At 37.6% G+C, this 16,306-nt stretch overlaps 1 protein-coding gene and 1 long non-coding RNA gene across 2 annotated transcripts; one reads left to right on the top strand and one right to left on the bottom strand.

Annotated features, from left to right (window-relative positions):
• Positions 1-3,619: 3,619 nt before the first annotated feature.
• On the bottom strand, positions 3,620-5,614 carry LOC102701511 (40S ribosomal protein S24-1). Its single transcript, XM_006647029.2, has 4 exons — positions 5,388-5,614; positions 5,131-5,301; positions 3,970-4,056; positions 3,620-3,860 (listed from the first exon to the last, which is right to left on the bottom strand). Exons 1-4 carry the CDS (start codon positions 5,511-5,513, stop codon positions 3,828-3,830), a joined length of 417 nt encoding a protein of 138 aa, XP_006647092.1. The 5' UTR covers positions 5,514-5,614; the 3' UTR covers positions 3,620-3,827.
• Positions 5,615-5,873: 259 nt separating this feature from the next.
• On the top strand, positions 5,874-6,606 carry LOC107303643. The gene is made up of 2 exons (XR_001549593.1): positions 5,874-5,962; positions 6,255-6,606. It is a non-coding gene; the product is annotated as an uncharacterized LOC107303643 (long non-coding RNA).
• The last annotated feature ends 9,700 nt before the right edge of the window (positions 6,607-16,306 follow it).

Genomic DNA, 16,306 nt, shown 5'->3' on the forward strand with positions numbered 1-16,306 from the left:
ATAGTTTATTAGCCGTAACAAAGTTCTGTTTTGTTACGTAGGGGGATGTTTAGTTGGCGAAAAAATTTTACGAGAGAGGTCACATCAAATGTTTGACCGGACGTCGAAAAGGTTTTTTGGATATGAATGAAAAAACGAATTTCACGGCTAGCCTAGAAACCATGAGACGAATTTTTTGAGCCTAATTAATTTGTCATTCGCACATGTTGATTACTGTAGCACTTATGGATAATCATAGACTAATTAGGCTTAAAAGATTCATCTCAATATTTCTTTCGTAATTGTGTAATTAGTTTTTTTATCTATGTTTAATATTTTTTTTAAAAAAAAATTGGAAAGTAAGCAAGGCGTAAAAGAAGGTGATGGTGGTCGGAAGGTACAAACAAAGGCCACAGAAGGACAACACGTGATCTGAGCAGGAGATATCGAGATGAGATGAGATGAGATGTGATGTGACGGACCAAGGAGGGAACCGGAGCCAGATTGTACTTCTTGTCCACGTGGCGAGCGGCTGATTTGCTTATTATTGTCTGGGTGCCAACTTTTTGCACCATTTGGGCTGTGTTTGGCAGCGATGCTCATGCTCTCTCGGCCGGGCCAACCAGGGCCCAGGGGAGAGAAGAGCAGCAGCAGCTTTGCCTTGCTCCTCCTCCTGCTCAAAGTGCTCAGTGGGTGCTGGGAAAGATGCAGACGAAAACACCAGCACCAAAACGATTTCTATAGCTACTACAAGTTTTTGCATCGGTACTACTCCCTCCATATTTTTTTATACGACGTTGTTGACTTTTTGAATGACCGTTCGTCTTATTCAAAATTTATATCTAAATATGCAAAATTATAAAGCATACTTAAAGTTTCTATAGTAATAAATCATATTATAAAAAATAATTAATAATTATATAATTTTTTTAATAAAACGAAAGGTCAAACATGGACCTAAAAGTCAACGGCGTCATATAACAAAATATGGAGGCAGTACTATTTCCGTTCTAGACCCTGTTTAGAGACATTTGGAATGGCAAATGGCAAATAGAAAAAGTTTTGCTACTAAAAGTTTTGCTATTGTATTTTTGAAAGTTGGTGTTTAGAGGCATGCAAAAGTTGCCAAATTTTTTTTTGCAAAAGTTGCGCGTCCATGAGGGGTGGTCCGTGTCCCTATGCACTTTTGGGCAAAATTTGCTAGTCCAGACTGTCAAATGCCAAATACAAAGTTGTCATTTTTTACCATAGTGTTTAGATCCATTTTACTAAAAAGTGTTTCAAAATGACAAAACTTTTGCCATTCTGAAATATCTAAACAGGGCCTTAAAATATAATTATTTTTGGTTTGATTAGTATAGATTAAAGAGATGATAAACAATTCTTTTTTGTCACTTTAGTGGTTACTTTTAAATTTTAATTAATTAGATTATCTTTCTAAGCATCTCATTAGCTTTGAATCATTAAAATGATCGAAATTATGAGAATTAATGTACAAATACTTACATTATGGTTATGGTATAAAATTTAAAAGTAGAAATGCTTATGTTTTCGAATAGATTACGGACCGAGTATTACTGTTTTCCTTGCTTGGTGCTACCGATTGGTACTGTTTTAATGCTTGGCTGCTAGTGCTAGTGGAATATTTGGTTCATGACATAATCGTGGTAATGAATTTCATGGCTAACCTTTTGGCCAGCGGTAGATCCAGAAAAAATATTAGGAGGAGTTAAACGAAAGAGAGTAAAGATCCATGAACGTCGATGTCTACTTTCAACTCTTATTCTCTTTAGTAATAAAAAAATTTATTGGGGGCTAAGGGGGCTTCAATGGCACTGACCGAGTAGGAGGGGCTAAAGGCCCCCTGGCCCTGGTGGTAAATCCGTCCCTGCTTTTGGCAATGATAGCCATCTAACCAAACATCCCTATATGAGCCAGCATTCATCTCCTAATATTTGCCATATTCAGATATTTTCGATTTCAAAGGAGATTTTATAGTTTGGACTTAGGAGAGCAAAAAGAATCCTAGGTTCAAATGCCCTCGTGCAAACTGAGCTACGTTGAACAGCGCTTAAGTAAACTGGGCCGTTTCACCAGGCAAGGCAGCCCAGGAAATGCAATGTTATCTCAAGCAAAAAAAAAGTCCGTTTTACATCCCTAATCTATCCTTTGCTGCCATGCCAATGCCAATGCAGAGAGATGCTATACGTATGATATTTTTCATACTATGGTTGTACGATTATGCGCATGATCGTCCGTTTGGTCGCAGGAGTATCGTATGAAAATGTTCATGTGCATAGCTATTTCTTATGGCAAAGGAAAAGGAAAGTGACTGCAGCATGAACTTGAGTTCCTCTGCTTGTCCACGGTGGCGTGGAACCCAGGATAGCTCCCCCATTACCGCCGCCTCCGTTGTCATCTACCAAGACGGTTTAGTTACCAAGCCCGACTTCAACGACGACACAATGGAAGAGCAGAGCCTATGGCCACCCAAACATGGCTACACACGAGCTTCGTCGCCGCTTGACTTCGCCTCTCTCGCTCGATTCGTCCTCTCTGCCCTGCAAGGGAGGGAAGGATCGGAGAAGAGGTAGGGAGAATGGACGAGTGTTTTTTTTTAAAAAAAAAGTTCACTTTGACTCTCTCAATACTGGTCAAAGTCTAAATCATAACCTAACCTCTGTCAGTGGTTTAGATGACAGTTTCATTCCACGTTGTTCCACGTTGTGCCTACATAGCTTAGACAATAATAGATGATGGCCAATAGACGTCACCGTACCCAAGTTTGATTGAATAGCTCTATTTGTAGACATCTTGTTTTTTGAGAAAGTGCTCTAGACATTGATTCATCCAGAGCACCACGTAGTTTCCAGATGCAAGCTGGAGGTGTTCTCAACTAATAGTAGAGGGAGTCAAAAGTGGACTTATTTTTACTACTTTTATTTCGAGTGCCTAACATGTGGGTATGATATTCTTTTTACTCAATCCATCCATAGCATAACAACTATTAGACCTAAGTACATGTATTAGGGAAGATGAAATAATTTGAGTCCAAGGGAGTAATTCTATGGTATAATTACATGGATACCATCGTATTTTCATTTTTTTATGTACGTGCCACATAGGCCATTTGTATATACTTTCTCTACTTATTTTATTTTAAGTCTAAACTTTAAGTACGACTATTCGTCTTGCATAAGAAAAATACATAATTATTAATTACTTTACAGTAATTTGATTTAGTGATTTATTACTAAGAACACTTTAGCCATGACTTATAATTTTACCTAAAAATTTTAAATAAAATGAACAGTTATAATTTTAAATAAGACAAATGAGGAATTTCTATACTTCATAAGATTTAGTTGATTTTGGTGTTTCTTTTCACCAAAGTCTATTTTCCAGCTTGGCCGTATATAAAAACTTTATTCACAAATTATTTTTCATTTGTAAATATATTGCTTCGTTTTTTCCCCCATCACCCCCTAGTCAGCGTCGGAATAGGCTCCCTGCTATTGCCCGTGGTCCGCCAGACATGAAAATACTGTGTGATTAACTCCAACCAAGAGCCGAGAAATTCATTGAATCAATGAACACACGGACAGAAGCCCAGGAAGAGTAACGAGGCCACCTATCTATGTGAATTCTGATAAGCTGATAAAAATCAAGTCACAGTAAACGCAGCAATGTAATGTAACAGAGGGCGGATGTCAAAACGCTCAAAAATCTTTCTAGCAGATCAGCCCATTCTGCGAGGGCACCACAAGGAGATGTTATAAGGGGGTACAAAAATTGATAGTAGGCAATGAACTCAAGGCAGCTAAGGTATGTCAATTCAACACCTTTGCTTACTTCTTCTTGCCTGCATCTCCAGCCTTTGTCTGCAAAAGCAATCCAAGCAAGGAATTTAGTCATGTGAAGCTGAAGAATATGGTTAGTATTTTGTGTTATATAAACATGACAGTTTGGTCAGCACAGGCATAAAGGTACCTTCTTCACTCCACGGATCTTCTTTGCCCTGTTCTTCCTCTCCTTCATCTGCTTGCGAGACTTCTCTACCTTGGTAGCAAGCCCATTCTGTAGGATGGCAGCAAAAAAAGGAGCAAGGAAAAATACATTAAACATGGCCTACCATTGTGGTTTTCAGGTAAAATTTCAATAAGCTACAAAGCCATGAAAAGCCTGAATACAAAAGACAATACAGCTTTGAACACATGATACAGACTGATCGGTACTCAATTTGGTGGTTGCTACCTGAAGCTTTTCATGATGAAACTCAAAGTTTAACAATGTCCAGTAATGCATAAAACTAGTGGAACGATATGAATAGTCAGTATATGTACTTCATGTATTGCTTGATCTTTTCTCATTCTACTATAATTCTCATGCAGATTTGCAGCAATTGCCAGGATAGCCAACATGATATTTGCCATTGTTTTTTTCTATTTAAAACGAAAGCCAAAGGCAGAGACACAAAGTTTTGAGCACCCTCAATGGAACACAAACTAGATTTATCAAAGCAAAACTTTGGAATTCAACAAATTTGGCTGCCTTTTTCGAGAAAGTTAAACACATTGTCTAAGACTGTCAAAAGTAGACAAGATTATCCACATCAGTTGAATGGCTAAGATGACACAGAATCACTACACGATGTTTCTGACTATGGTAATATGCACTGACGGGAGATGACTCATGCCAATGTTGAGATGCAAAACGAGTTACAGCCTTGAATCAAACAACAGGAGGGGTCAATCCATAACAGTGGATTATCAAGACAAGCTGAATAGTGCATCACTTGATGGCCAGACTACAAAATCGACATAGTAGCAGTTCTCAGTGTGCACAGATTAGGTTGCTCACATTACATATTTTTGATGTACAGGTATGCATTTTATAAAAAATGCAAGTACCATCACTAAAGTGTTGATTTAAGAGTATACAGATATCTTATTGATCATGACTCCCAATCAGCATTTTACCATAAATGGCACCCTAATGATCCAATGATTAGGGCACATAGCGCAATACCAACACTAGCAGCAATTTAGGTGAACAGCAGCAACGAGAACCCAAGATTGGATTAATTTGCCCAACATAGCAAGCTAACAACTAGCCATGTAAGATGTAGAGGAAGGAGGCAAGAGCATGCACCCTGATGAGCCTATACTTGGGCTCGAATTTCTTGGCGGCGTCGAGGTTGTCGTAGATGAGGCCGAATCCGGTGGACTTGCCGCCTCCGAAGTGGGTGCGGAACTTGAACACGAAGATGCAGCTGGGGTCCTTCACCTCGTACATCTTCGCCAGCTTCTCCTTCAGATCCGCCTGCGCGCACGAACAACCACACCACACGGCTATCAGCCTCCCTCCCTCCGTCCCTCCACCCATCGCCCCCGCGGCGCGAACCCTACCTTGGAGACGTTGGCGCGGCCCGGGTGGAGCACCTCGAGCACGAACTGCTTGCGGGAGAGGAGGCGGTTCGTCATGAACTTGCGCGTGCGGAGCGTCACCGCCGGCGCCGTCTTCGTGTCCGCCATGCTTGATTACCCCCCACCCCCTGATGCGTCGGCGTCCCTCGGAGGCGGCGGCGGCGGCGAAGGCGGCGAAGGAGAGAGGTGGGCGGCGGAGGAGGAGGAGACGCGGGCGAGGGGGTCGCGAAGTTTATTTATATCCCCGAGCAAACCCTAGGTCTGGGCGACTGATGGGCCGGGCCTAGTGGGCCTTCTGATACAATTGGGCTTTTAGTAACTAACCGGCCGATGTGAATTGGGCCTCACAGCTAACGGTCAGAGCAGCATCTGCCAGTCAAACTTGGCACGAGCAGATGACTTGATGAGTACAGCATACTCAAGCTTAGCTATCTTACCTACCCATTAGCTTTTTCAACTGTACAAAAAGCACAGCCCCAGCCACAGATGAGAAGGGCAGCTGCATTCGTAGTTGCTAGCTAGGCTCTCAGCTGATGATGCACTGAAGCACGAATAAGGTATTAATTTTTACTCGCTCCTTTCATTTCATAATATGGAACGTTTTAACGGTATCTATATAAATCCATTTAATGCTAGAAAGTCTTATATCGAAGAACAGAGGCAGCAGTGGATCTACTCTTATGTACTCGAACAGTAGATGTACATATGATATTTGCACGTACGTACTGGCTGATAATTGCATGCGTAATATTGAATTAGCTTTTCTTCCATCTCAATTGCATTGAATGACCGGCAAAAATATTGAATTAGCTGAAGCTACTAAATTAACGAGGAAGAGCGAGCATGCAGGTATTGTTGATCGATGTGTCCGGCGGCGACGGGGACGACGCTGTTCGCGGTGGGGGTGATGCTGTGCCCGTTCCCGGCGCTGGTGCCGTCGTGCCGGAACCTCACCGCCGTGCTGCCGGAGCTCTGGGGCCTCCTCGCCGCCGTCTACCTCCACATCCGCGGCGAGCTCTCGCAGCTGCTAGCGCCTGATGCTGCCGCTGCTCGCCGCCGTTCGCCGCGGTACGGCGCAGCTAGCTGATTTAATGATATCTCGATCCATGTGTTGTTCGTTTGTTACTATTCGATGTGTGCAGCATGATGCTTCTTGTGAAGAAATAGTTAAATGTTGAGATTAATTATTGCTAATATTCAACCTGTTTCTCACTCTCCCGTTTTTTGGCTACTTTCACCGTATCCTTTTTCGCTTCTGCTTATGCTTACAATCATATAAAAATCATATAAAGTTTAAAGAGTAAAATGTACCAGCGGACCCTAAACTTGTATGTACGTGTCATCTAGATCCCTTAACTCTCAAAATATATTTTTGGGTCCTCGAACTTGTCCGGGAATGTCATATAGATCCAAACGGACTCCGACCCGCTCCATCCGCTGACGTGGCATGCCACGGTGGCGCCTACGAGAAGGGAGAGAAAAGAATAAGGAGGAGAGAGAGAAACTGACATGTGGGACCCACGTGGCACCACCGTGACATGCCACGTCAGCGGATGAAGTGGGTCGGAGTCCGTTTGGATCTATATGACACCCCCGAACAAGTTCGAGGACCCAAAATTGTATTTTGAGAGTTCAGGGATCTAGATGACACATACATACAAGTTTAGGAACCGCTGGTGCACTTCACTCAAGTTTAAATTTAGAATTGATTTTAGAGTTTTTCACGAAGTTTATATTCTAATATTGTCTTTTAGATCGCTAAGAATAAGTATATGATAGTTTTATTCCCAAATTATTTTCTTACAAATATATTATTTAAATTTTTATTGAAAAACCAAATAATCACCCTTAATTTGATTTTCATACGAATACACGTGTTTGGGTTATGTATGATCACCTCACAACGAGGACATCATAACCAAAAAAAATTTGCAGAAATTATAGTACTCGTAATGGTGCCTCGACTTAGGTGTATGTTGTGTAAATGGCGTTTGATTAGTTCAGTTTTGAACTATTCAACATCATTTTTTTAAAAAAAAAACTGGAGGCAGAACTGTAATGGAACTGACTGTATTTAAATCGGCGCAGCTATGGGTTCCAATATGCATGTGAGTTACTTACCATTGACATTGGCGAACCATTACATGTTTACCTGATCTATATAGTGTATAGACAAAAACAGTTTTACAAATATATGACATGAGAGTTTAAAAAAGACATGGAACATGGGAGTTGTGGGAGGCAGTAGATGCAAGCTCATGGGGGTGGGGTGGGGGGGGGGGGGATGCAAAGTGGCATCTCTATACACTTGCAAGCTGAGGTGATAGTCTAGCAAACATAAAAAATCATTTCTTTTGCAAACCATGATCCAAACGCAAACGCTCGCATACATATCGCCCTACACTTATCTTTACCCCTACGAGCATCTTCGAGAGACTTAACCGACGTATCTTATTATCGGTGGAATTATCATAAGTGTCTCACTATTGATAGAGACGTCGTCTATCACTGAAATAATAATTGACCATAAATAAAAGCACATATGTCATCTGATTAGGCATACTTCACCACACATAAGTAGGGGGCATTTAACTATTTACCACTCTTACCAGTGGTCTTAACTTTTTACCACTCTCATATGTCTATAACATGTGGGTCTGGGCCCATATGTCATAGATACATGAGATTAAGACCACTCGTAAAAGTGACAAATGGTTAAATTTCCTCCTGAGATAGCTACGCTCAGGTTGTAGGATAACAATATTTTTTACAATAGAATAAGTGTTTTTACTGCTCATATTTATTATATATAAGAATCTACGCACCTTGACGATAAAAAATGTTCAACCCGAGGAACACATTAGTTGGTACGTATGCTTTGCGCAACAAATGAGACCCGCCACATATATGAGAGAGGTTACTACAATATTCTTTCGTTTCACGTTACAAAATTTTTTAGCTTTGCCTAGATTCATATACAGAATATATATATTGATGTATTGATGAATCTAGACAAACTTAAAAAATCTTATCATATGAAATGGGTGGAATATATATTACCTACGCAAAAACAAAGCCAAAAATGCATAGAACAAATTAATGAAGGTTTGTACTATCTAGAACGCAACAAATTACCGTAACAAAATGCCCATGAGCTTTAGATTATCATCACTGCAACACGAGGGAGGAAATGGTTGCTCCAACTGATGCTTCGGAGGCCCTAGGCCAAGTTCGCCCCACCCATAAGTTAACTTAACTCATTTGTTTTCTGTGCGCATGTTTTCCGAATTGCTAAACGGTGTATATTTTTCAAAAAATATCTATAGAAAAGTTGTTTTAAAAAATTATATTAATCTATTTTATATATTTTTAATAATTAATTATGTATTAATCTATTACTATATTTTCCGCACCGAATAAGTTAACTTATCCCCTCTAACTGAACGCGGCGCTAGTCATCAATCAAGCAGAATTATTATTTATTAAGGCTGATAGGTCTGCTGAAAAGTCTTGTGGTCGAGGATTTAGGCCCGAAATAAGGACTCAAGGAAATAAGTCAGCCCATGGGCTTGTCAAGCTTAGTTGGACACTATTACTGTGTAATAATTATTTGCTCTGCTTTGTATTATTACTCCATGTTAGACTTGAGCATTTCTTGTGCTGGGCAAATAAATGACCTGTCCATTTTAGACTAGGCCCCGTTCGGTGTAAGGGGCGGATAATTTAACTTATCTAGCACGAAAAATATAATGATAGATTAGTATACGATTACTTAATTATTAATTATTTAAAATATATAAATAGATTAATATGATTTTTTAAAAACAATTTTTCTATAGAAAACTTTTACAAAAAATACACCGTTTAGCAGTTCGGAAGCGTGCGCGCGAAAAACAAGGGGTTAAATTAACTTAGGCCTTGTTTAGTTTGCAAAATCTTTTTGCAAAACATCACTTCGAGTTTTTGTCACATATTTGAAGGATTAAACGTAGTCTAATTATAAAAGAAATTCCAGATTCCGTCTGGAAATCGCAAGATGAATTTTTTGAGTCTAATTGATCCGTCATTAGTGCATGTTGGTTACTGTAGCACTTATGGTAATTATGTCCTAATTAGGCTCAAAAGATTCGTCTGACGATTTCTCTTATAACTGTGTAATTAGTTTTAATATTTATGTATATTTAACGTTTTATTTAGGTGTCCAAAGATTTGATACGATGTTTTTAAAAAAAGTTTTGTGAACGCGGCCGGGGACGTTTGGGAACTTGTGCATTTTCTTCAGGAATCTCCAACTCTGTAAGATTTTTTTTAATCTATATAATCCAGACAAATAAATTAGAAACCATAAGTTGAAAGACCTATGATTATTTGGATGTTTTATGGAAAAACCAAACAAGATATTTAGAAATAAAAATAATTTATAAATAAAAAATTTATATACGTATTTTTATCAATCTAAAACTAAAAACTAAGACTGAAAAATAAACTTCGGTAAAAAAACCCGCAAAAGTAACTTCAAATTTAAGCTAAAAATTTAAATTTTAGTTTATAAGCATAAACATAAGCATAAGCTAGATACTGCTAATGATGATAAGGGCAACTCCAAATAAAACCAAGCCGACAGCATGTCTTACATCGTCACATTCAGGTATCCGACAAGGGTCCATTTTAAGCATAAGAATTTCATCTAGTCCCTCCATTCATAAATAAATATTAAACGATCAGCACAAAATCCAGCTAAGCTTTTAAAAAGTCCAGCCATCAATCTTATAGTAAATATAATAAGCTCATGATACTACCATAACACTTTACAAAGCAAATATACACCTACTATTTTCTAATATTTTCTAAAAGAGATAAACAATCAGCAAACCATTACATTGGAAGGTCAAAATTTTAAAATATTCGATAAAACCATAAGAGTAGGTACAATAGCAGGCTATAAACATATTTTAAAGAGATAAGAGGGAGAGAGAAGAGATGTGGGCTACTAATTTGTAGCCAGCAGCACACGGGCTCCAAGACAAAATGTGGGTATGACATGTGAGACTATGTATTGATGTTTTGTAGGTAACTATTATATGAATTAACTATTAGATTGATTATAGATAAATTGAAGCCAGTAGTTAGCTATATTATTGAACTTGCATCACATACTTACGACAATTCCCATATGAATCTGTGCAAAAATTAAAATAAAAATCTACGTACGGTGTTGAGCAATTTGTCACGAGAATCCAAACCGGATCCCATGGCGACCGGGACACCTGCTGCACAGCAGGGCCGGCAGTGACCGTGAAAGGGTAGAGAAGAAGACGATGAAAGAAAGAAAAAATCTGGCCAATAATTTGACGTAACGTAGCGCCAGATTCCTCACAATTATTGGTGACCCTAGAATGGTGTTTTGGCTCCAGCACAGATCGGCCGCAGTAGTTCGATCGTCAGACCATCGAAAGTTTGTGATCTTCGTGGTATGAAAGATGAATTTGATTTTGTTTATAGTTATTAATGATATAAACAATAGAGCTAACTATGTTAGAATTCTACTGAGAATAAGATGAATAAGATAATGAACTTTTGTTTATAATTTTTTTAAAGAAACACACCACTTAGCAATTCGAAAAACGTCCGCAAGAAATAATCCGGCGACAAGCTAGGTAAAGAACGCAACTGTTGATCTTTCGAGCCCAAAGTAGGACACAATAACAAAATAGGCCGTGTTCTAAATAGCTTTTTCAACTATAACTTGCATATGAATAATTGAGTATTAATTATTAAAAACTTAACAAATATATTTATTTGGTTTTTAAAAACAATTTCTATATCAAAATTTTACGTGAAACATATTACTTAGAGGTTTGAAAAGCGTGTTAATTAAATACGAGGAGTAGCTCAACCCAAACAGCTGAAAAGAATGGGCCTAGGCTTGTGTTTTTAGATGAAAGATAAAATATGAAATATTTTTTAGTTTTTATGATAACTATTAAGTAGTATAAATGATAAAATTAATTATCATAAATTTAAAAATATACTTTAGAAGCGTAAGGTAATATATATATATATATATATGTATATATATATATATATATATATATATATATCATTTAGCTGTTTAAGAAGAAGTATATACCAGCCAAGGAAAATACTGAGAATAATATGTGGGAAAAGAACACAGCCTAACTTGAAATTATGGTACTCTAGCTGCGTTTGGTCTCCATAGCTATCGATCGATCATGGCGGTGAGGTTTCTCTTGTGATGCGTGCCATTTGATTTGGACCATGATGAGCACATGCTGCTGCCTGCAGATCGAAGCTGAACTCATGGATGCTTTGCTTAGTTTAGCTGCTGATTGCATTTCAGATCTTGTTATGTTATGCTCCCCATGTCCTTGTTTGGCATCATTGTTTTATTGCAATTATTGTTCAAATAGGAGTACTCACTCTGTCCAACTCATCTCACAAATACCAATATAAAACCTAAAAGACTAAAATATTCTTCACTTTACTGAATCTTAATATAATTACCCTCTAATTTATCTATTTCCATTGCATTTATTCCTTATTTTCATATTTATTACAATAGTTACTTTAAAAATAAACTTATATTGGGACAAAATAAAATGACTAAAAATAATCTTATTTTGGAACCGAGGGCATCGAATATTTCATCATGTAAACTGAAATAAGCTTGCAGTGCAAGTCGTTTGAGAGAAATAATTGTGCTACCTCCGGTCTTAAATGTTTAAATGTTTGACGCCATTAACATTTTAACATATGTTTGACTGTTGTTTTATTTAAATTTTTTATAAAATATATAAAGCTATATATGCATAAAAGTATATTTAATAATAAAAGTATGATTAATAATTATGTAATTTTTTAAATAAGACGAGTATTTAAACATATTAAAAAAAGTTAATGACGTTAAATATTTAAGTACGAAGGGAGCATTATATTCTTTCAGTGACTCTAGATGATGGAATTATTTATTGCACAGAGCTGACGACAAGATGATATGTCTCGTGGCCAATGCAGATCTTGATTGGCCCCCCCCCCTCACTGTGTTGTTGTTTTCAAATCCTAAATCACTCTCTGGTCCATTGATTCCCATAGGGATCCCTGCAATAATTTCAGAAAATGAAGCTTCTGTCTGCCGGTTTCCTTTCTTTGCTAGTCTGCACACTGGAGCAGTGCTCATTTTAGCTTCCTTCTCTTCATCAGGGAAAAAAAAACTCACTCTGTCTCGATATAAAACACATTTCTAACCCTGTGGAAGTAAATTAGTTGTAAAATGAAATACCTTAAATGTCTCTTATTAAATAAAAAGATGGAAGGGAGCGAGAAGTACTTAGGAGTAAAATAATATATATGAATATAAAATGATTTACGGGACAACAAGTACTCCACAATGCACTATTTGTGAAACAAATATGAATTTCAGAAATACATTTATTATGAACAGAAAAGAGCCGATATAATTTTTATCTCATTCTGCGTACGAGTAGAATTCGCAAAGTACACATGTGCATAAAATGGGTCTGCGCCCCCGGGTACCACGTCTCCACTACACGTCACCTAGGAGTGACGCACCCTCACCACGTGGCACTGCCCTGATGATGATGCGTCGTCATACTATGGTATCGTATCGTCTGTTGTCACGCCAGTCTACCCGCTTAATTTTCTTAATAGATTTAAAAAAAATACAATACAACTTGTATGTTATATTTATATAAGTTTAGATGACCTTTGCAACTAAATTAATATAATTGTAGTATTTAGATGTTTTTCTTTACAACTAAATTAGGATTTATATAGTTTTGTTAGAGAACCAATTTAAGACCAACTAAATTAGCTATGGAGTATGGATTATCGCACAATGTTTTTTAAGCTTCTAGAAGGTTTTTTTTTAAAAAAATCTCGTTAAAACTTATTAGAAAACATAAATTTGTTTCGCTGTGCCCTTGAATAATGTTTTATGCATCATCTACGAAGAACTCACTCTAAAATGCCTGAACTTGCCTTCACATCCCATCTAGAAAAGCAAAGGATTAAAATTATCAGAATGTGCTTTCAATATCTCAACTAAAATTTTCTTTTGTACAACTTGCCTTCACAATTCTGGAAACACGTCTGAAATATCTCAGAGCATGAAAGCCACGCTGATTGGAACACGCACGTTCAGCCCATCTTTTCACTTTTTTTTTTTTTGCTTATGAGCCAAATTTTAAATTTTAAATCTAAAATTTGGAGTAGATTTTAAGGTTTCACCGTAGTTTATTTTTCAGTATTTATTTTTAGATCGCTAAGAACGCAAATAAAAAAAATTATTCACAAATTATTTTTATTTATAAATATGCAGTTTGGCTGATCACCCTTGTCCACTCTTGGGTTTCCAGTTGTATCAGATTAGGGCACGTACAAAGGACTCTCATTGCTATCTCTATAGCTGCATGCTTGCTGACGTGTAAGAGAGATGATAGAAGAGAAAAAAATAGTTGTTTTGCATGGAGTCAGCAAAACATCGGCTCTTGGCGCATAAAATGAGGAGACAACCAAAATACGTGTGCTAACTCTAATCAGATGTGCTAACCAGATGGAATGCGAACGAGAAATTAATTAGTCTGTAATTATGAAGAGTCAACTTGAGAGACTGATTTTTGTATGAGAAGTTTTTTCTACTGACTTGGCTTAAGATAGAGTCCATAATACATACTACCATTGAACATGTTCTTATGCTATCAGTTTAGACTAATGACATAGAATTATCAGGATGTGCTTTCATATCAACTAGTGTCATTATTGCCGGGGAGAGAATCAGGGCGACATGGGGGGGGGGGGGGGGGGTAATCGGCATCAGATTTCGACGTGTGTTATTTTGCTGGCATTTGGCCGTCGTCAGGTCAGTTACCAAAAAGCGTTCGTTGCTTGTGGCGATGGGAAGAACACAGCCACAGACTACACACGCTTGTATAGATTTCTTGTTAGTTTTGCATTCGTCGGAGTAGCTGTTGCTGAACCACTAATCTTGCGTTTTGTGGTTGCCATCACTTTCCGCTTTGCAGAGTGCAGATATTCATGGAACGGAATTTGGAGCTGTTGTATGCCCATCTAAAGAAACACTCATGCTAGATAAACATAAAAGATCATCTGATTTTATAGTATAAAAAATAAAATTAACTATTATAAAATCAAAATTTATTTCAAAATATGAAACAATCAATTTTTATGCCGGAACATTTTGAAAAAAAATATTGTTTAGTAATTTAGGAAGTGTACGGGTAAAATCCGAGTAATAGTCTGTCTAAAAGGAACACATGCTTGGACTTAATTTTTTCGACACTCCGAAATACAATTCTTTTTCTTAATTTTCGCCAATACATGTGATGCAAAAGCCATGTATCATAACAATATACTAGAATTTGGAATGTATGGTTTTCTTTGTCACCTTGATCTCAGATTTGCAAACTTTTTTTCATAAATAATAGCAAAAGGTTACCATATCACCGCAACGTTTGATAAACTAGTATGGTTAAAGATTTAGTGATGTCCTGCGTCTTTCAAACGTATATTAAGAGGGTGTGCTCATAATATATATGTACAGGCCGGTCCTGACTTTTCATGCGCCCCGGTACTTAACTAAATATAGAGGCCCTTATGGCCTTATCACACCATATGCCTATATAACATTAATCAATATATATATGTATATAATATGAATTATTATCGTAAACATTTAAATTGTATTTAGAAATAACATGTATATAGAAAACAATGTATATGGTACCTCAAAAATTTCTTCTGATATTTCTAGATGTGACGAGCTCTATCTCCTCACCTCATCATATCCAAGTGAAGTACATGATAATATGTGAATCGCGGTTCGAACTACTCTTTATTGATAAAGTGGCTAAAATTTCACTTTGAGCTACCATAAACTAAACTTTTCATTTTAGAGTGGGTAATTTTTTTATCATTATTGTAGTTTGGATTGCCCAACTCTCTTCTCTAAACATATAGACACCCATCCGACAAACATATAGATTCGTCGATGTATTAGAACATAATGCGTTTATTTTTTGAGAACTCGTGTATTTTATTTAGCTTAGGTCATGATGCATGAGTATCAACAATGCAGATGGCTTTACAACCAGTTCTTTTAGAAAAGTCCCTTAAAAAAGGAGAATTACAATTAAGCACAACCTTTTGTAGAAAATGACCTAATAAGAAGTAGGAGAAGTGATCAGGTCCTTCTTGCTGGTTTGGTATGAACTCCACTGGCCGAGGGCGATCTTTGGCATTGGACACTAGGAGGTCTTGGGTTTATATGTAAAAACTTGGTTAGTAGACAAATCAATTTGTCGACAACGAAGCAGAAAACACGAGCAACTACATAAAAAGCCAAGAAGCTTCCTCTAAGGGATCAATCCGAAAACTGTGCAATGGTTGGGGCCTTCAACAGGTGGAGGTTACAACTTCATCGACGTGATAATCCAAGCTTACTTGCTCGACAAAGAAACATCGTCGAGAAAGATGAAGATAGATATCACGTCTTTGTCCTTGGTTCGATGATTCCATGATCCAAGTGATGAGACAGAGGAGATCATAGTAGGGAAAGCATCATCAAAATGGACCATGTCATGTTGTGATACCATGGTCATTGTCGCCAGTCACCACTATGACCATGTTTGCCGCAAGAAAGAAGGACGCCAGTCACATACCTAAACATGCTTCCCATCATCCATTTTGCAGTTTTGCCTTGATTGCTGCAATCTCCTTTCTCAGATTCGGCAAAGCAAAGAGCATTGCACCGTGGGTTAGGAGCACCACTAGCTTCAACCAAATGAAGATCTCGTGTTCCTCTCCCATCACCAGCATTGCCTGTGCTGTAGTTGTTATGGAAC

Source organism: Oryza brachyantha, chromosome 2 (genome assembly GCF_000231095.2).
Source record: "Oryza brachyantha chromosome 2, ObraRS2, whole genome shotgun sequence".
Classification (NCBI taxonomy): domain Eukaryota; kingdom Viridiplantae; phylum Streptophyta; class Magnoliopsida; order Poales; family Poaceae; genus Oryza; species Oryza brachyantha.